Source organism: Schistosoma mansoni, chromosome 4 (assembly GCF_000237925.1).
Source record: "Schistosoma mansoni strain Puerto Rico chromosome 4, complete genome".
NCBI classification, from domain to species: domain Eukaryota; kingdom Metazoa; phylum Platyhelminthes; class Trematoda; order Strigeidida; family Schistosomatidae; genus Schistosoma; species Schistosoma mansoni.
The window spans coordinates 18,195,535-18,217,453 of record NC_031498.1 but is presented as its reverse complement, the minus strand read 5'-3'; the positions used below and the strand labels follow the sequence as shown (position 1 = coordinate 18,217,453).

Sequence of the window (21,919 nt, the reverse complement as noted above, 5' to 3'; positions counted from 1 at the left end):
TAAAGTGTAATTATTTCTATTTCATATATGTACAAACTCAACCAAGCTTATAAACGAAAAGCCTTTTCATAATCTATGGAATGACAACGTGTACAGTGAAGACAATTTGGTTCATTTAAACGACTGTACTTTAAATAACATCATATATCATACTAATAATTCATTGAAGGATAAAAGGCTGAAACGTAACTTATTTGAAAAAAAAGTAAATATATTTGATCAGTCACAACAATTTTATAAGAAATTCTCCATTGGTATTGAATGATTGAATTTAAGGTAGCTAGACAAATTGATATAATTAAGATCAATCTCACATTTTCTAAGTAAAATGTGTAGTCAGTCAGGTTATTCAGAGCTTTTTTTTAATCAAATTTTATTATAATTTATTTGAACACATAAATATTGGTACAAGGGGGCACCAGATATTTATGTGCCACACTTTGTGAGAGGGCTGTAATACCGCCCAGGTGCCCAGACCGAAGCAAGTTTTTAATCAAATAGTATTTTTAAAAGTGAATTAGACTACTTCGTGAAACGTCTGAATATAATCTTATATATAACGTATATTTACAGTTAACTAAATATTTATACCTTATTTAAGCACAACGATTTTTCTAAGAAACTATATCAGATGACACTGAACAAGTGACAAACTATGTGTAATGAAGCAGTGGGTGTTTCTTAAATAAATCTTTTTATGATAAACGTCCAAGCGACAAAAAAAAACGATCTGAAACTAATTTTACGTAGGAGTGTGGTTTTAGTGAAATTTCCTACAGTTGACATAATTTTAGAAAATACATTTTAGACAGACTAATAGTCAGTTATGAAATTTTAGCCTGTTACGGTTATTAACTTAGACTCAAATTTTGTTCGTTCAAGTCCTCAAACTTTACAAAACCATATATAGAAAAAAGGAACACAGGAAGAGAATAAAGATTAGGAAATGAAAAAGGAGAGAATAGTTAAGAAAAACTAGCCATAGGAAAATCCTATGCCTAAAACAAAGGACAACAAATCAAAAACGTATTGGAGTGATAGAATTCGATCATTTTAATAATTTCAATCACTGTCCCAGACTACTAGGTTCTAGCAACAAATAAGGCTGAACAGTGATAAACGCTGAAATTTGAAAACATTCATTGCATATAAACTAATTTCTAAACCGGGTCACACTGTTGATATGTTGTAGAAAAACACATCAGATGGAGTAATTTAACCAAATACACTAAATAAGAAAAACTTGACTGACAGAATTTTTTGTGAATAAAGAAAGAAAGTATGGGTTTGAACGGAAAGATGAATGATGGTGGGGAGAACTTTGGACTGCAAGTCATGTAAAAAAGTTTGTCTATATCATCCTAAGTTTCATTCTAACTGTATTGTAATATAATATGAACTTAACGCGCAGATCGATTTACAACTTATTACAGAACATGCTCATTATCCTATAGAGATTCAAACCTAGTATCCATAACATAAATCCAACCGCATACTGATATAAGGGATATAATCCATTTTCAATGTCTACAAACCTTGAAATAACATACAGAGAACAATAGTGATAAGAGGGAATCTTTATATATTTCATTTTATTTAGAATAAAAAATTACAAGACATATTATCAATTCGCCCCTAGTGTAAACGGTGGAATGTACTGCAAAATATTAATGATATTGTCATTCCAGTTTATTTGTACTAAGGACAGAAAACATTAGAACTCGATGTAATTGATCTCTGTGAAACATAATGTGATACAATATACAATGATGGATGACGTTGACTAACGTTTCACCGAAGTCAATACTTGAGTCTGACATTATAGATATATTAGTGAAAATGTGCAGCGAAATACAATGAGCAAAAAACGTTTTAGGACCAAAAAACAATTTCAACTTTCTATTATCAATGCATAAAACTGGCAGAAAGTGAATGATAATCTAAAACAACAAACATAAAGCACTGATTATCATTTTGTTCCGTAGTAAGATGTTGAACTCTTTAAAATACATTAATTATAACACCAAAAACCCAGTGACTAGAGCAACTCTACAGTGATAACCATCTGCATATAACTCTTGTTTAACATCACATGACATTTAGTGCTACAACATCTTAGTATAGTTATCTACCCAAATTTTTCATATACATATATGCATATTCCCTTATTCTTTTATTTCATATTTAAAAGAGAACAAAGATAAAATAGACTGATTTTAATGGGCAATACTACTAATGACTCACCGTTAAGTAATAAAAAGTTAATATATATATTTTGTTCTAAAGTAGTCACATTTCAGGGGCGTTCACGTATGTGAAATTAGAAAAACAGTGTAATTTATTAAAAGGAATTAAAATTTAATTTTTAATTTAAAAATATATCTAAACCATTTGTTTCTATGGGTTTAAACTCATAGATGTTCCATAATAAAGTTCCTAAAGACCGTAATATAATAATAATAATAATATAGTAATAATAATAATAAGTACAAATAACAACTGATACCAGTTTTTATAAAATTTCTACTAATGTCACCATAAGCAATACTGATCAAGTAAACTATGATCACACTATTTACTTGATGTTTAAGTGATACAACTTCAAAAGGAAAATAACCGGTATCATTAAGTTTGTGTGATTCAAAAAACGTTTACAATGAGAACTGTTGTCATGCTATTCTAAATCATTTTCATTCCAAGTAAATAATTAGAAAAGTTTTTAGATAACTTTTTGATAAGGTGAGTAGTGGAAATCAAATCCATTAGTGAATGATTTTCATAGCACACTGACGGTAGATGTAATTCATTTATGCACACGGTTTGTTATATATAAGATTCTAGATTAGTAACTTAGAATACAATGATCTTACTTTAAGTCTCAGTCTGAAATAGATTTCGTATACTAATACAAGGAAATGTATGAATTTCTTGCTGACCATGTTTAACTCATCAGAAATTTATGTTTTTCACGTAAGGAATTCTTTCACGGTATAAATCAGGATAAAGATCAATACACAATCAATATGATGTAATCAATCTTAATTTATATGATTAAGTGGATTAACTATGATAGCACTATAAAATCAATAATGGGTTATACCTAAATGTGAATCTCCTAATGTCATAAATTCGACGCATGTATCCAAAAGTGCAGAGAGATCACTTATATCTTATATACATAAACCCTCAAAGAAACATAAATGTAATTCCCTCAAAACCAAAAACTACGCACAATTTGAGTAAATCATGAAAATCGAAAAATATGGTGGTAAATTAACGCCATTAGCTGAAATAATCAAACAGTGTCATTGTATCTTAATCTTTCATTTTGAAACATAGTTGATTTCTTTTGCTATATATATATATATATATATATATATATATAACAGAACGATGTAACTTTCCCAAGCTTCAAATTTTAAATGTCCAGTAAGTTTCCCAGTGATTGAGATGAGGGTACAGAAACTGACAGTTTTTGTTACAATTAAAAATAGGCATTTCGAAAGGACACATTTAAATTTTGCCCTCTTCAGAAAAATGTCATATATAAACCTAGGATATTTCAAAACAAGAAATACATTTATGAACGTTGATTTGGAAAGCAGAGCAATAAGTTTTTGAAGTCAGAATACTTTTCTAAAAAAAATCAGAATACAATACAACTGGTTTGAACAACAACTTGAAAAAAGGAATACCAATACCTAAAATGTTTTCGGACATTGATGAAACTATACTATCAATTATAAATACTACTTGTTTAATGTTTGTTTGTCTAAAATTCCCCCTTAAAAAACATATTAATATCACTGACAATTTGAAACTGAAATGCACAAGGTGAATTGAAATCACTGTTTGATTACAGATTCTATGATACTTGATGAGTGAGTAGCCTTCCTATAAAGGATTTGAGCTTCTTTCTATCTGAGAATGTTCAGCAACACAGTGCCGATATACACATTGAAACTTGATCTCAGTGACAATCGCTTCGAATGTCAAAGCACGATCAGCTGAGCTCTAACGATTATAAACAGACTCACTGAAAAGGTTATCAGGCATTTTGAGTTGTTTGAACAAGAATCTGTCGAACAGTTCTATAAAATCATCCTAATCAAAGATGCCATCACTAGATAGTCATTATCCCACTTTCATTTTGTTAACGAACGGATACAAAGGTGTCTGTAATATTTTTAGCGGTTTATTAAAGTGATACACCAGCACAAATCTCTGATCTGTGATTTCAACGTGTAATTGCGGACAAATACGTGGTTGTTCGGTTTGCTTCACTTCAATAGTATGTGTTTATCACCACAGAACAATATGTTAGGAGCTTTACAGATTCCATATTACCTACGCTGATAAAAATGACATCGCTACTGATAAATAAAAACAAACTGGATTAAAAAGTCATGATATGTTGTCATTTTAAGTTAAATGCTGTAAATGAAAGGATCACTTCTAACCCTTTTAAACAGCAATATACGCATTTAGAGTCTTTTGTCAAAAGCATTGTTTTACCGAAATTCTTATAATTTGCGCTACCTTGTACATCACAAGTTTAGCCAGTTTAAAAACAAGTAAATATTGCGATGTGCTACTATGGTATGACATATCTAACAGATGTATACATGTGTCAGGTATGCGTTAAGTATGACTGGCTGATTGACATCAAAAGCATATTTGTTTTAAACCACTTCCTATAAAATGAAATGTACGTCAGCAAAAACTGCACCACTTTTTCCGCACCCACTAATCAAGTTAAATAAACTGCCAGCATAAATTAATAAAATGCGTAATATTTCATATATATCAACTAAATGGTTTTATGATTTTAAAAACTGGGAGAACATAGCTTTTCCAAGTGTCTTGAATAAGAATATCTATCAATATTAGACGTGTTTATTTAAACCAAGAAAAGGCTACTCGAGCAATCTGCTGAGTAAATTCCAGGGATACATCACACATCCAAAAACTTACAACTTGTATTGATCTCAGATTACAAGCAAGGTAATCACTCGGCATTAAGAAATATATATTTATACTGTGCAAAAGCAGTCATACCTAGACGAAAACACCACAATTAACTAAAAGAATGCGCTTGATTTAAATAAGAGGCCATCCTTCGCTAAAGTGTAGAAAAACATTACTGTATTACATAATATTTCTATTACAGCTTCGAAATCAATGAAATTAATGCTTGTTGTGCTGCGTTCAACTTGAACGGATTCCTGATAACAACCAACCTCACATAAAAGAACAAACAAATTAACAAATAATCTCCTAAATCCCTAGTGAGACGTGATTATTAGATTCAATATCGACATGTATTTGAATACTTTTAAAGGTTGCTCTATGAAATCTTATATTTTATCACCACGTCCCAGGTCGCCATCCTTCTTCAGCCGTTTCAACCTAGTTAGCTGTATAGTATCCTTAACCCCAAAACAAGACCAGTGACTCAACATTGTGAGCCTGTACTTGCCAAGCGCTATGAATCAAAACTAGTGGAAATAATGTTAGTTTAATCAGTTTAAAAATTCTTTACTCCATTGTTTCAAAGTCAGACAGCAAAGCAACTGACTAAACGATTATCAGTTTGAAACGATCCAGTGTTATGCAAGAGATTCATTTTCAGGTGATATATACATTTAAAACGTTTTGTTTCAGAATGTAAAATATTGAAAGACAATAATAAAGGTAACGATTATGGAGGTAAAACAAACTTTGGCACACACTGTTCTATTACATTTAACTTTTTATATGCTCTGGACTTTGGGATGGGTAATTCCAGAATAAACTTTCAACATAAAAATCATGTTGCATAGGTATATATTAAGCAAAATACAAAAACGGTCAGAAACTTACTCGAGGATAGTCCAAAGTGAAGTGACTTTTCAAGTTTTCGTGAAGACAATCATCTACTCCCATAAGAGGTTTGACAACTGACACTCCTGGTGTATCGGTTAATACGACAGATCTTTTCGGATAAAATAAACATCGACTACAGATGCAAGGACAGAGAAATGAACTTACGCTGTGTAGAGTGATATCAAAAAGAAGCAAATTTGATGGAAATATAAAAAAAGTACTAGTAATGACAGGATAAATATTCCCAATGAACACAGCTCTTCAACTTGAAACATCTCTAAATACAGTCATATGTTTCCACATTAAACTTGAAATGTTGAAGTTAGTCTAAGGTCGTAGTTAAGTTAATGTCCATACGGAATTCAAACTTCAAACTTTGTCAAATTCAGATTCAGATCTGTATAGTAAGGACAGAGAGCATATGGCCTGTGTTATTCCTTTTCTAGTATGCTTCTGTGAGTGTCCATTTTTCCCTTGAACGAGTCGATTGAAGGTGTGGATGCCGCTGCTTCATGCAGCAGGTCCCAAGAATTGATGACTCGGTGTGAAAATCTGTATGCCACGAGTATTTTGTTCATTCTTGGCTTTTCTACTCGCCTGCTCTGTCCTCTGAGATATCCCGATCTACTGGGAAGAAAACAAGAGGATATATGAGGTCCAAAATCATTTCTCAGACTTCTATACGTCAAAATCAGATCAACTCCTAACCTGCTGTAGGACAGAGTAAAGAGGTCTAGCTCTCCAAGCCGTTCTTCTTATGGTAAACCCTGGAGTTATGAAATTACGCGGGTGGCTGCCCGTTGTACTTTCCCAGGATATCCAAGTCATCTTTTTAACGGGGGCTGACAGCCTGAACTCAATTTCCAAGTTTAGTTCTCACTAAGGTTGTGTACACTGTAGTGAACATGGTAGTATCTAACTTGGTGAATGTCCGTCTTAAAGCCCACTGCGACCTCCCGGCAGTGGGCCGTGGTCTTAAGATCATGACTCATTGTCACCACAAGATCCTTGTGAGACTAGACCACGGGTACAGGCACTTCACCTATGCTGTACCTATTTACTTTTGTATCCCCAAAGTGCGTGTAGACACACTTTGCCGCCTTGATAGGCATCAGCCACTCTCTAGACCAGTTAATCACAATATTTAAGTATGCCTAAAGTGCGCATGTATCCGTGTCTCCCGTTATTTCTTGCCAGATCTCTACATCGTCAGCGTATCATAACATTGGAGACTGTACTGTAACTGGGAGATCATTTGCATACAGTATAAAAAGTAAAAGACTCAGGACAGAACCTTGAGGTACTCCAATCAGTACTGGTCTCCAGGTGGAGCACTTTCAATATATTCTTACTCTCTGTCTACGACCCACTAGGAAGTCCTTAAGACATTTTAAGAGAGGTCCGGCAACATCAAGATTTTCTAGCTTCAGCAGTAGTCTACTTGTTGGCATCTTGTCAAATGCTTTGCTGAAGTCTGTGCAGACCACGTTCACTGATTCTCCGATGTCTAGAGCCTTTTTCCAGGAGACCTATACCTAGATAGTGGGATATTTTACGCAATTACATAAATTTATTTTCATGTTTGAATTTTTGTAAGTTTGAAAGTCGTTTCAGTTAATAAATAGAAGTGATTGGAGAGCAACATAGCCCAACTTTGCTTTGTAATGCTCTTGTGGACTCAAAGGTGAAAAGCTTGATTGCGTTTCTTTGTACTAATTAATTAATCTGTTGAAATTTGAAATGAAAATCCGTAATGATCAATTGGATGAATTGTGTTTCACATTTTTAACACTACAATAAATTGAACACCATATTGCCAAATTGGACGTGAGACTTAGAGTACAGACAAAGTAGTTCAAAAGTGAGGAGTTCAGCATCCAAATGTACATTTAGCGGAACGGTGAACAAAGCATATTCAATTTAGTTCAAATTACACAACACGATATAGCATATCTCACGTCATCATCATGGAACACCTACAAAGCTTGTTAATAAAAGCCACCTACTACCATAGCCATCAATAAACCATCCGGAAAAGAGGTTGTTGGGAAGCCTAACCACAACAAAAGTAACAATTCGGAACTTATTGTATATCACAAACGTAGGTGTGGAAAGTTAGGGTCTACTCAAGTTATATGGGGATATCGTTACCAGTTAGATTCCTTCGTGGTCCTAGCACGCAGTTAATAAGTAACCTGGCTTATTACATAGTGATAAACAGGTTCATTGAATTTATGGGCGAACAGATATAATAATAAATACTCAAGGTCATCAACACCAGATATTGTTATAAACAGGTCGCAGATGTACAGGGAGGTGCCCCTGTCGCATATGACTGCTCGTTGCATGAAAATGAATGGCTTTTGTTGGTCATCTCTGATCTTGACAATTTTCTGGTAGCTGTTCAGTGGTTAGTGGTCTATCGCCCAAAAAAGAATCGGTTCACCCTGATGGTTGGTTTACCCAGAGATTGAAGAAATATTACTGACCCTACTACAATCGACTACCGGATCCAACAGCCGTTTGGATAGATACCAAATTTGTTGGGGATGATAGTTATCGGGTGTTCCCAACAGGTCAGTAACAATGCTTTGGGTATTGACGGCCTAGAAGATAATCCAAAAGAAAATAGTTTGTCTAGTAGTTTCGAATTCTTCGATACACTTAAATGTGAAGTACGGGTTGTATGAATACACATAGAACCACAATGACCATAATGAAGAACAGTACAATTTTTTAAAAAATATCCTCATAGAATTATACTCTAGGTCGGTATCGGTACACTAAACTTGGCTACTTGAATAATTGACCTGATCCCAAAATTTTACATTTTCCATGATGTGACCACCTAATCTACAATATCTAACGTGTACGACGGATCATCGTCTATGTTGACTCGTCCTATAGTGACAAAGAACAGTATGATGTTTGCCACTTCTAATGAACGCATTTGACCTGGGTATAGAATAACAAACATAACATGAATGGGAATAAGTTACACAGTGACCACGCCCGTGTGACCGAGCCATGTCACTTCCATCTTTTGTTCTCGCACTCATCATTTTCGCCCTTCTCTATGTCTAGCATGCTGAACGAAAATCGTCTCGATAGTTCTGTGTCTAGATTCAAAGACCGTGTGTGTATGAACCAATACCATTACGCTCTAATAGGTTGCGCTGGAATAGAAAGCATCCACAAGTGAGTGACAGTTTTTCAGATGGGCAGATTACCGCTTATGGCAAGAGTAATAATAGGGCTCTGGTGGTACGGTAAATAAACTGTTAATTGACATTTAAGATTTCACTATCATCCGCTCAAAGCGAAATGCATGTCACTATGGTCAGCATTCTTTTCGTAAGTGTAGAATCTTACTTAAGCCTATACTTAGCAGCCTGAGTGAAAATACAGAAGTACAACTGTGGGCACGATAAAAACTTTGTGGCCCCATCAAGTCATCCACCGTTCCTTTTCAGAGACATGGGATGGCTGATGTACAGTGGTCGTTTCGTATTTGGATTGCCATGGGTCGGTTAGGTGCCCTCTGGACTGCACGATTTCCAGATATTCTCACACTTAGGCAGTTTGTTGCTGTAATAAAACAACAGGATCATACCAAAGAACAATAACATGCTTTCCAGTGCTTTGTGCCCAACATTTAGGATTGATTGTTGCTTCATGACTTGATTTTGGAAACAACTTGCACAACGTAACCTCACCACTTTCATTGGAAACTTTATGAGGTTCAGGAAATAAAATGAAATTAGGTGTAAAGCCATGACATTGACAACGAGGATTACTGAAGACAAGTTATTAGCCAGTAAGTGCTAAAAGTAAGATTCATCGTGATCACTAGTTCCACTTGTCATCCAACGTGCTCCTTTTGCATGAAAATAAGTTCTACTGAAATCGAAAAAGATGAGTTGTGTCTGTGTGAAACACGAAAACAGTAGTCGAATGTTCCTAGTCGTCTGAAGAACTTTTGAAGTGCATACAAACACTCGTAAGTGCATATGTCGGACGTTTGTAACATGACATTATCATTGACAGATTGTACGAAGCCAGAGCATTCGAAAGTAAGCGATTGCCAGTAAGTACAGTTATAAGTTCTCAATGAGATCCGAAAGGAAAGTTGAAATTACTTCTCCGGAATGATTAATAACTAGTTAAGGTACCAGCTTCCCTTTTACGTTATGAAACATAGATAGTGAAACAAATAGTCGACCTTTGCAACTTGTATCAGATTCAGCACGTCTATGGAATAGCAGCTAATGGAATGTGGCTGTAAGTGTTTTACTCGTTATTAACAATGCTCTTCATTCTCCAAACGTCCTGGGGTTTCATCTAATCGCTTAGTATTTGCAAACGAATCGTGGGCGCCTAGTAAACTGATTCACAACCTTCAGGTATTACTACAAAATTCGGAAAAATCCAGTTACGATGTATATAACAATGACATTAGTTTACGGTCTACCCACAATATAAAATCACTGTAAGGCATAATTTCTCTACCACATGCCCATATGCTCCAAATCTCAGCGGCTGCAGATGCTGTGTACACAAATCCATTCTCATTCTCTATAAAAGACAAATAATTTTGTACTAACTAACGACATGGTTCAGTCTCCGCTTTTCAAACAGACATCTCTTACTATACATTAGGAGAATATGTGGTTTATTAACGTGACACCTACAACGATATTATACACGGTTTCTGAATGTGCTTAGAAAACCGTCTAAAGGGTTGTGAGCGACATTTATTCAATTCTTTTTATTTCTCAGATTAGTACGTAACTTGTCAATATGACAGTCTCGTCTAAGAACGATTATCCTTAAAATGGTCACAATTGCTTACGGTTATATACTAGAAACTTAAGAACGCTTAGAAATGATTCGGTGCAGAATCGCTAAGGCCTGAATTTACTAAATGACTACTGGACATTCTTGTTCATCAACATCCTTTGAGGTGTTACGTTATATTTAAAGGTTTTCTTAAGCTCATTTCGATCAAAAAATAAAACAATACTCTTTACGACCAAACAAACGGTTCATTTAAATCGATTCACTCTAGACTGATACGAATAATCAAACGAAAACTGACTTGAACTTCACCCAGTGAGCAGTGACTACGTCAAACCACTACTGCAGAGAGAAGATCTGGTAGGGATAACCAATTTTTTAATGCGAAGTCACACAGTAGTTCAGTAAAATGTGAAAATCACACACTAAATACATCGTTTGTGTATCTTTAAATTGTTTTTTACAAACTTCATCCTTTCTTCATTTCTGTTGTTTTCTTGATTACTTTTAATTTTCCCTCTGTTCTCTTCATTTCGATCGCTTCAACCTTCTGCTCAGAGGCATTTCACTACACATAACTGTTAACATAAGCAATATACACTACACCACTTACTGAGATAAATTCTATGAAATAAAGGTAGACATTACGAAAATTAACGTGTGACGGTGAAAATGCTGTCCACAGCTGAAAAATAGGGACGTCAGTGATATTCTATAACATTTGTTATGTGCGCAAAATCCATAGCCTAACTTTTTGTGCCGTTGGTTGCTGTTTCGTAATCGTAAGTTCAAAATCTAATGATTGTACTCAAAATCATGAAGGATCATGATTTATAATCTACAGACATGATGTGTGCGATTTCGTTGTCTATACAAACCAACCACTGGCGGGTACTGGATACTAGTTCGACAACAGAACTGAATACTAAGATAGTATAAGCAATGAAAATGTGGTTTTCTAGACTCATGCCATTGATGGTGATGAGGAACGCTGTCTGTATTGGGGTATATTCACTTATATCACATGTGATTCATTTCAGTTTGTGTACTGTATCTTCAAGTGGATAATTGTCTCACCAAATCACTAACTGAAATAAGCAGGCTAGAAATCGGAGTTCCCAATAAATAGCCTAAATAATGTCGACCAGTCGTTGGTACGTCAAAAACAATCGCTGCTTCTTCAAACGTTCCAATCCATTTACATTTTTATATGTTGTATATAATAATTATACCAGGTTGAAATCTTATGATCCGTGACGTTATATTGCTGAGACTCCTGATTCAAAAATAGCTCTCCGCTTATTGCTATACTTAACGTTCAGCTCTGAGGCTTTTTCTAGATGAAATATACAAATGAAGACATGGATGTTAAGTAATTACCCTAGTTTGCGTGTGTACAAGAATGTCAAAACATAGTATCTTCGTTATTATCGATAGTGACAGTTTTGATGAATGTTTTGATAGCGGGATGTGTAAATAGAATATATAGACTGTGATGGATTTGTAGAAAACCCCAGAGACCGTTTAGAAGCTTTTCAAGCTTCTGCTCCATATAAGGGAAGTGACGACATAAAGATTTGGAGACCCATACACTGTATGCCAGATAGAATAATACTGCAGGATGGTCTCAACTCATTGGTGGCATGGATGGATGGATGGCCACCAAAAGTGAATTCTAGAAAGAGTGTGGTGATGAAATAAAATAACTATGATGATTCATATCATTACACAACACGTGGATTTGTGTGGCCAAAAGCAAGAAACTATAAAGATTTAGGAGTCATGCCTAGCACTTATCTCAAAACTACTAGTCACTGTAAGGCTGCTGTTTCGAGAGGCTATAGAATATTATGAGTTATTTGTGGGTCTTTTCAATATTTGGACGAGGAAATATTTAGATTAATAAGTACGACTTTCATGAGACCGCATTTGGAATATGGGATTCAAGCAGTGAATCTTTGTTTCAAGTATGAGGCGGATATACTGGGATGACTCCGACAACGAGGGATCAAAGTGGCTAAAGGGATCTTCGGCCTATCTTATGAAGACAGACTGAAACAAAAAAACTTATTTCCGTTATCTTACTGTAGAGTACGCGGTTTATCGTATACTGAACTATGACCTTGGAATTTAATATGTCCTCTTTTTTCCTTCCGTCTAAGAGTGATCATTTGGGTGGACATTTGACCAACGTTCGAAAATCAAGATCAAATCATCTACGTCTGGAGTTCTGTTTCTCACAACGAGTAGTGAATAGCTGAAATTCTCTACAAGAACACATATTATAAGCACCTTCTGTTAATATATTCAAAACAAGATTGGACTTCCACAGTGTTACACACTGCGACGAATAATATAAGTCGGTAGACCTCCTATCCTTATTACGGAAGACTGAAAACATAATGTACAAACGGGCTATATCATCCCGCACCATTTGATTTGTTGCGTTTCTTATCATCATGTAGGTTGTCTCCATCATTTTGCATTGCTCTCCCTTCACACACGACCATTTCACGAAATGTCTCAAGTTAAAGTCATATAAATAGTCACTGAATGCGTTTCGAATTTTTAAATATATACAATCTGGTTCTTCAAGCAACCAGTAAAGACGAGAAAAGTGGAATATGCTTTGGAGAATTAAGAAGTAATAGGGAAACGCGCCAAAATGTCCGCTTTTTCGCCATGCGTCTCAAATATCTCTGGATTGTCTACTTTTCCCTTCGAAACACTCCGGTTTATCTAATTTTGCCTCAACTTTTAACACACCTTTGACATAATCACAAACGTCTTCTGTGTTCGCTTCTATTTCCATAACACACCACACTAGAGCTGCAATCGACGTTAAAAAAGGTACACGTTTAAATAAATTTATTGAAAAGGAAAAACGTCAAATTGTACAACATGAGTAGTTGGCAGATGCTAGGGTATTGATTGTTATGTATTTTAATTGTAATCGCCAAGTCTTATTGTAATTTGAAAAGATCTACAAAAGGAGGAGCAGGTTATGTACTATTGATTAGGCACGTGTACTTAATTTCAAGTGCATCTAAAATCAAACAGGCTTTCTCAACACCCAGTCAAAGAGTTCTCTATGCAAGTAAGAAAGTAAGCGCATGTTTATTGAAAACAAAGTTGAACATGAAAAACACTCCACTGGTTATTCCTTTTCGTAACGCATGTTTGACCATTGAGAATCAAAATAATCTTGTGAATACTGAAATTGAAAGAACAAAAATGTTTCAACGATATCTAAATGACATCCTTTTTAACACAACTAGCTACGTGAAGCTTTACTTACGGTTATGTTTGTTAACATTGAAGACTGTATCTATAGAACAGTAGAGAATAGTTATCACTTCAAACTAGTCCATGCATGTTCTTGTTTTCTTTGATGACGCTTTTGTAATTTGTCTCTCATGTCATGAAAATAACCTTGAATCGCGATGTCATACAGCTTAGCAAGTTGTTTTTCGTTGACAGACGATGACAGGAACCGATTAGTTAATGCACATTAAGTTTTTTTAGAAGACATATCCTACTTCGTATGCAGCCGTAAAACCTGTGCTTCTGAAGTGCTATTTTCGATGAAGTGCCAAGTAGCGCGAAATGACTGGTAACCTCAGGTATCATGATGTATGATAAAATATATCGCATTAATGTTATGGGATTATCATCCATTAACCGCATCAACATGGTCATCTGTGATACGAAAAAGTGATCAAATTAATTTTGTTGACTTACAAATCTGTCCCTTATGTCCTCCTGCTGAAGATAGGCGTCCAACGCCGCAGTTCTTGTTCAAATGACAAAGGGAACTGTTGACTTGATAGTCCGCAATCGAATTTCCATGGATGTTCACGCTCACCAGACTTCGGCAGTAGCTGCTTCATATTGTCACTCAAGTCAGAAATACCCGATGATATGTTCTGCAGTACAGTATACAGTCTATCAAATCTCAAACACTTAACTCCATCAGACACATGGCTTACTCGGCCGCTAACGTACTACCTATACGCCTAGATTCGAACGTTGATGGCGACGTATCCAATTGTGTCGAACTAGTTAATTAACATCTTAAAAATAAACAAGCCTACTTGGCAATAGGCGAGACGACACTGTCGAACAACCGAAATTTGAGATATTGGACGTGGCTGTTTACAGCCTGCATCTCGGCCACATCCATGTCAATGGAATTGTAAAGAAATCCTTCTTTACGTTTCAATGCACCTCCACAAAATATTAGTAAGATTATTGTGTTGACCTCTTCAGCTTCTGAGTGTTTAGTAGCAAAGTGTTTTCGTTCGTTAAGCTGTTTATACGGTAAACATCTAATTTTTTGAAGGAAGTCAACAAGTCCTTTGCAGATTGGAGACTATCTATAAGGGATGATTGTTTCTATGTTCGTGACCCATCGCATTCGTGAATGACCTTACACTTCAGGACTGACCAATTGTCATCTGATCGGTCACTATTTTGCAAATGTATATCAGCAAGCTCCGTTGGAAAGAGACAAAGTTCTTTACCAACAATCGACTGCTTGGCTGCTATGATAAGTTGCTTCTTGCTTGGTGCGTCTACAATGACGTATTGTTTGTTAGCGGGCTAGATATTACACAAGAGGTAAGGAAATGGTTTATGGTCACACCTTCGGCACAAATGAAACAAAATACATTCACATATAAGTATGTAACTATGGAACAATAACTAAATAATGGACACAATTAATGGCAATACATTTACAGTCAATATCCTTAACGAAAACTCATGTATGTTCATGACTAACTACAGAGCACAAATATCCCTATGTTACTATAAGGGAAGGGATCTTCGAAGTAATTACGTGGGTCTGTGAATGGCCCAGATTTCATTAATCCATTCTCCCCTACAGTGACTAAACCACGCTTTCCGTGTACTAGTACAACATTATCCAGCCGAAATAAAGTTATTTTAGTATTCTTATACACAATTACTTGTTTGTGTGAGTCAACCTTACCGGTCATTGGTGTACTATTAGTCGAAATACTCGCTGAAAGCCCATCGCAGAAACTCATTTTCTCCGCATAACGTTAAGCCGCTTGCTCGGCAACAGCATACCCGCTATGCACTGACTTCTTAATTTGTCTCATGTAAGACTCGAATGAGAATTCTAAAAACTACCTAATAGTCTATGTGCACGAACATCGCCAGGAAGGTGCTGCAACAAATGCACATTATAAACTAAGTTTTTAGACCCATAACACCATTCATATTCTTTAAGAAAGTTCCATAAATCCATCATGACGGCTTCAGTAACGCCATTATGTAATTTTGGATGTGCGAGCAAATAAATTGTTAACGCTAAACGCTTGAAATCAAGGTGCAAAGTTTGTTGCAGAATTACGGGGCTTAAATATAGTAGAAACAATCGACACTGAAGCTTTTCATACTGATACCAAGTCTAATATACGGCATTTACGCTGAAAGTCGGGGGGAGTACTTGTCACGCAACCAGAAAGTAACTTATTTATATCTGTAATTACACATGTGTTCATGTTTCTTCACAATCAAGGCCATTCTGTTTTAGAAGTGCTTGCAATTAATATGATCTCAACTTTCCTATTGGATCCAATGCACATAGTGTACTTAGGTGCCACAAAGAAACTAGTCAGTCTATGGATAGAACTCTCACACAAACGGCTAAGAGACATAAACACATGTGTAGTTAGGGATGGTGATTGTGATGAATCAACAAACACTGTCTCAACAGCTGTTCTTATTTCAGACCTTATGTGACAAATTATAAATGGGAAACCAGTAGTGCTAAATATGGAGTGATTTATCGTTATTTTTACTGTCAGCAACATTAACCCACTCTTAAGTTTATAAAATTTTATTTGTGACACCGAAGTAGTTTTTTTCCCTTCCTTTGATGGAAACTCTTAGTTTTTTCAAATATTTAAAATCTAGTGAACTACTCGTCTAACCAAGCTATTCTTGCATTAAGCTATCTTGAACACCAGGTTGGAGTCATGTAATACTCAATCAACACTAATACATTATTTTTGCACTTTACAGAGACCACAGCAACGTGTTGTAAACTATTTAAAAATACCCACTTGTGGTTACTAATTCATGGGCCGAAAGGGTGTTCGTAATGCTCGCTATAAAGTTAAAAATCGTACAAGGGATATCGACCAGGTAACATTATTTTATTTGACTTTGGGAGTTCATACAAGATTCGACTTTTATGAATGTTAGGTGTCAGTTGGTTTAAATCGTAGCATAGATTCTCATTTTAGCCCAAATATATTAATTTGGAATAGAATTTCACCATAGATAACTCACATATTAAGACCTGTTGCTTTTAATACAGCAATTGCTGTTTCCAGTTAGTTATCGTCAACTTAGATCCTTGCCGTTCTGGGAAGCTAATTATAATGTATTTTTGGATCATCAGTCATATAATCAATTTGTTTTGTAGGTAGTATAATCCATATCCGATTTTACCTCTTTTAGTATAAAAACAGCAACTTTGACGTAATGCTTATAATACTAAACTCAATGATCAACTATCGATTCATGCATCAAGGTTAAAATCAAATATTGTAGGAATGTTGTACAGATTGACTTAGATGAAGTGAAGTTTTAACTTATGACCCAATGTTTAAAACCCGAATGCTTAAACCAGTGAACAACCACTCTAAAGCGTGAAGTATCTTAAGTGTTTGGGGATATTAGTATTTGTTTCGACTGTAAAATCTATGGCTAGTGATGGTTAACTCAAGGTACAGTCACTCATAATCCTGTAGTACAAGTTTCCAGTTAGACAGTACGAATTCGCTACTTAATAGAAGTAAAAAGTTGGTAAAGTTATTGATATCCATCAACTAGAGTGGAAAAGTCTTTTCTACATACATCTTCGACTCATTTTCAAAATATAGTATCAGAAAAATTTCTACTAAATAAAATCTGTTATAAAGTTTAGCCGTTAGTAAATAGCAATAAAGAAACACCGAACTAATCTAACCTGTGGAAGTATTTGTGAAACTTAATGAAAGTGTGCACAGATGTTTGTTAGCTATCAATTAGTAAGATTGAATATATGTGGTTTTACGTGCTCATCTGCACTTTTTAGATGAAGTAACTGAGGTGAAATTCAAATCTGTGATCCAATCCTCCAGGTGAAGTATTATCATTACCCTTCCAATTCATTACTTGTAGTTAACTCATAGTTTATAATGCCGTTCTAATAATAGGCATCTGTTTAATTGTTCTAGATATCTAGTGACCTCAAAGAGGAAAATTTCGCCAAACGAGTTAGTGAAGCTACGGAACCAGACGAAGATAAGCCTGGTCTTGGTCAATTCTTTTGTATCTTTTGTGACAAGTATTTTATTGATCAGATTACTCTTGATCTTCACAAGAAGCAGAAACCTCATAAGAGAAGGTTAAAATCTCTTGAAGAACCCCCACATACACAAGTGAGTTCAATAATTTGTCTAATTATAAGCAACAGCTTTATTTTCCACCTTTCACTTCATTATTTGTATATATTTTTCATTGGTGGCTAATCAGTAATATAAACAACATCACAAAAGGAGCACACTTTTTAATAGCAACTAACGCACCATATTTCAGTGATGAACAAATGTTATCCCCCAATATAAACTGACGGTTCATTAAAAATCTTCCTGAATTTTGTACATAAACCTGACCAGGTTTTCACATCACTCAAGGTAGATCATAACTGTAAATCAAAGTTTCCATGTCGTTGTCACATTAATATAATGGTTACTGTAATTGACAGTCTTTAGACTGAGTATGCCTCATACTTGGTGTTCATATGATAGTCACTTAACAATGATTTATACACGTAAATTCTATTTTGTAAAGCCGCGTAATCATGTTAAACAATGATAGAAAGTAATGGGTTCATCATAGCGTCTCCATCAACACAGGTCCACCCGTAACTTTGATGTTTTTTACCGATCATATATATGACTTTCAACTTTTAAAAAAATCAACTTCATAGGGCCAACTGACTCAGGCCCCCCAAAATAAGTTATACATACAGAACTAGTATTTAGGGCAGATTCCAACATGGATTGTCTAAGGATACCAATGAGAAGCTTTCCCACTAAAAATCCAATCTATTCCAATGTAATATCACTTAGCTTAGACTTCCATTGTTACTAGTCTATGAATGTTTCGGGGAGTTGTGACGAGTTTCACCTTGGTAATCGTTGTGAAGATTTTTCGAAAACCTAGTTATTTTAGATAATTTACATTTTAATTTAACATGAGCAAGTGTTTGTTAAAAACGCTTTAGAGCTAAAAAGAAAAGGGAGTGTGCATTGAGTTTCACTGTATAATGGAAACTGTTATGTCTATATTTCTTTTATCAAACTAGCTTAAACAGGTATCATACATTTTAAAACAATAGTTGTGAAGTGACGTAAACAGGGGGTTTTTACTCCATAAACCACTTTTGTTAACATATTTATTGAATCATTTTGGCAACTATCAGAAGAATATTAGTGTTCAACCGTACATCTACTACAAAATATAGGCATTATTAGTAGGTCATATGAAGTTTAAGATGTTCGGGAGCGCTGTTACTAACGGATCGTTCCATGAAGTTGTAAACGTTAACTAAAATATGATGGTTAAAACGTCTGTCTTTGGTGAGAAGTATATGTATGTATTGTTTAACGTCATGGAGTGTGAAGAGCGGGAGTTGACTCCTACTGATGCACTTCCACCAATCCCCTTTCCCTACTCCTACTTTTTATTCACGTTATTCTCCAAACCTCTTTTAAGTAGGATGACGCACAGATATTTACGGAGTTCTACACTAATCAGTCAGGTCAACTCTATTAAAAATTCTAAACATCGCAATAATGGGTTTTGTTGTGAATTTATGCCCGGCTTTTTATCACGTGATTTACCCATCAATGGAAACACGACTTATCCAATCTTAGCACTGTGCCAAACAAATGACGTTCGACCGGTATGAGCAGCCTAGCGTCCTTATTGGTCCTTTATCCGCCTAGCCCTTCCAGTTGAGTCCAGAACACCAATAACAGCTCCTGCTATGCGAATCAATTATTTCAAGCATACTTGATTTATATACCAGCAAAACAGACGTCATCGCACCTGAAAATAGAGAATAAAATTTGTACAAGATCAAGCCAAAATGTGGCTGTGAATGTGGGAGACGGTAACTAATAAACTGAACATAATTTTGGAACAGTAAATCGTATAATAATAATTTATGGGTCAAAATGAAGCTTATGATAAGGGGAATATAGATACATACAATCTAATCACTGAATAGTTATACAATAGGAATATATATGTATATATATATAGAACAGTAATCAATTAACAGATCCCGGGAGTTACCCGTACTTTAATCTAGGATATAACAGGTTTGAATATAGTTTTACTTTCAGGGTGTGTTATTAATCAGTAACGGAAATAAATATATTCACACGTAGCATTATTTATTTAAAGTAGTAAAAACTATTTTTCAAGTATATGGGGTTGTGCCGATTGTTGAATTTCCTTGTATTGCATTACGGAACAATTTTGATTAGACAAAACTTAAAAACCAGGTACCACTGGACAGCCGATTTGTCTTAGTGTGGGACTTCTCAACAGTGCTCATCTATGATACATAGAATATCACTTATGGCAACGGATGAGGGTCGTGCGACCTAGTGAATCAGCTAAGGTTAGGAGAGTAAACGGTTAGACGGTCTCTGTGAAGCCGGGAGGTTTCGGGTTCGGTTGCCGGTGGGGCTGTCCATTCATACTTCTGAGATGTCCCCACAATACGACGAAAAAGCCGTTTAGTTCTTTCTGATTCCCAATCGTTTTCTAAGATCAGTCGGTAATGTTTGGTGTTTCTAATTTTTTAACAAAAGTTGGCCTCAATCAAAGCATTTATCCCGAATTATTTTTTAATCCCAAATGGTTGAATGCTAAATTTTTCGTGAACCGATATTTATCTCGGATATTATATCATAAAATAACCTCACAACTAAGATTTATTGTTCATATGATGATCCTTTTCATAAATAAATACTGACACGTTTTTTGGTTCCATTTTTTCTATTCCCAGGAAGATGCAGATTTCGCTGCTGGAATTCTAAAGGACGATTATAAAATATCTTCTAAAAAGCGATGCATATCACCTGATTTGTGTCCACAGAGCATTCAATCAATACCACCTGTTTCATATACTTATGTGGAATAAAAATTCACATTTTCCAGTCATGATTTCCACACTGTACAGTATCTTGATTTTACTGTAATTTTTCTTGTACAGTGGTTAAATTTTGAAATTTCGTTTGAAATATAGAAATGGAATTTCGAACTTTAGTATTGTGATAAGCGATACTATGTAGATAACTTTTTGACCTATCTTAATCACCTGTAACCTCCGTTTATGCGGTTAAAGTTATAAGTGGTTATTATATATAAAATGTGCAAGAAGTTTGCAACGTAATCTGAGTTGAATGTTGATGCATCGAAATAGATCAAGATGGAGGTCAACTTTCTCTCTTCACTCTACTGAATTCTTCATGCATCAAATAAAAGAAATGTGTTCTACGTACCGTCGAGATACTAACAGTCGCCAAACAGTTTGAATAGATCCCCTACTAGTTAACCATGAAACTAGAGTTTGTATGATGTTTATTCGCTCTACGTTCAGAATGAAATAATTCGTAACAATGATCAACAAAAGTTAAAGGCTGTTGAATTCTCCCAGATATTTTCAAGTTAACTAAGTATGTATCGGTAATTCAACCCATCACTGAAGTCCAACTGCTTGGTTAGACTACTTCTTGTTTAAGTAATCATAATACTGCGTGAAATGAACGAGCGCATAATATTTATGTATATAAGTTGGATACATGATATATATATATATATATATCAGTTTTATCCTAAATTAGCTCTTTCGTTCATAGACTGTCAGAAAACGTTATTTAATTCGGTAACCCACTCGTATGTCATATAAATAAAATCATATTAGTATTATGATCTGTATTTTATATCAGTATAGGGTCAAAACTATTCATGGGCACTTTCCTGGTATTACAGCGATAGTCCGGATATATATCGTATTTTGCTGCGATGTATTACGTAATTAGATTGTCGGCTGAAAAAACCGATATAATTAAATTTCCTCGTGACTAATATAACCGGTCGAAAGTGTTCCAATCTTATCATCCCAAAAGGATCAGTAAGACATAATTCGGACGAAACG

At 35.0% G+C, this 21,919-nt stretch overlaps 2 protein-coding genes across 2 annotated transcripts in view; one reads left to right on the top strand and one right to left on the bottom strand.

Moving 5' to 3' along the window:
• Positions 1-6,140, bottom strand: part of Smp_160210 (putative ceramide glucosyltransferase) — a gene marked incomplete at both ends in the record, with an annotated part of 35,695 nt that extends 29,555 nt beyond the window's left edge. The window contains 2 exons of the mRNA XM_018797044.1: positions 5,863-5,998; positions 6,031-6,140. Coding sequence (XP_018652124.1) covers positions 5,863-5,998; positions 6,031-6,140 — 246 coding nt within the window. The remainder of the gene's footprint in view (positions 1-5,862; positions 5,999-6,030) is intronic.
• A 10,572-nt stretch (positions 6,141-16,712) lies between these two features.
• Positions 16,713-21,023, top strand: Smp_070130 (putative zinc finger protein). The gene is made up of 3 exons (XM_018797041.1): positions 16,713-16,839; positions 17,919-18,122; positions 20,768-21,023. The coding sequence occupies exons 1-3, from the start codon at positions 16,774-16,776 to the stop codon at positions 20,900-20,902; spliced, it is 405 nt and encodes a 134-aa protein (XP_018652123.1). The 5' UTR covers positions 16,713-16,773; the 3' UTR covers positions 20,903-21,023.
• Positions 21,024-21,919: the final 896 nt, after the last annotated feature.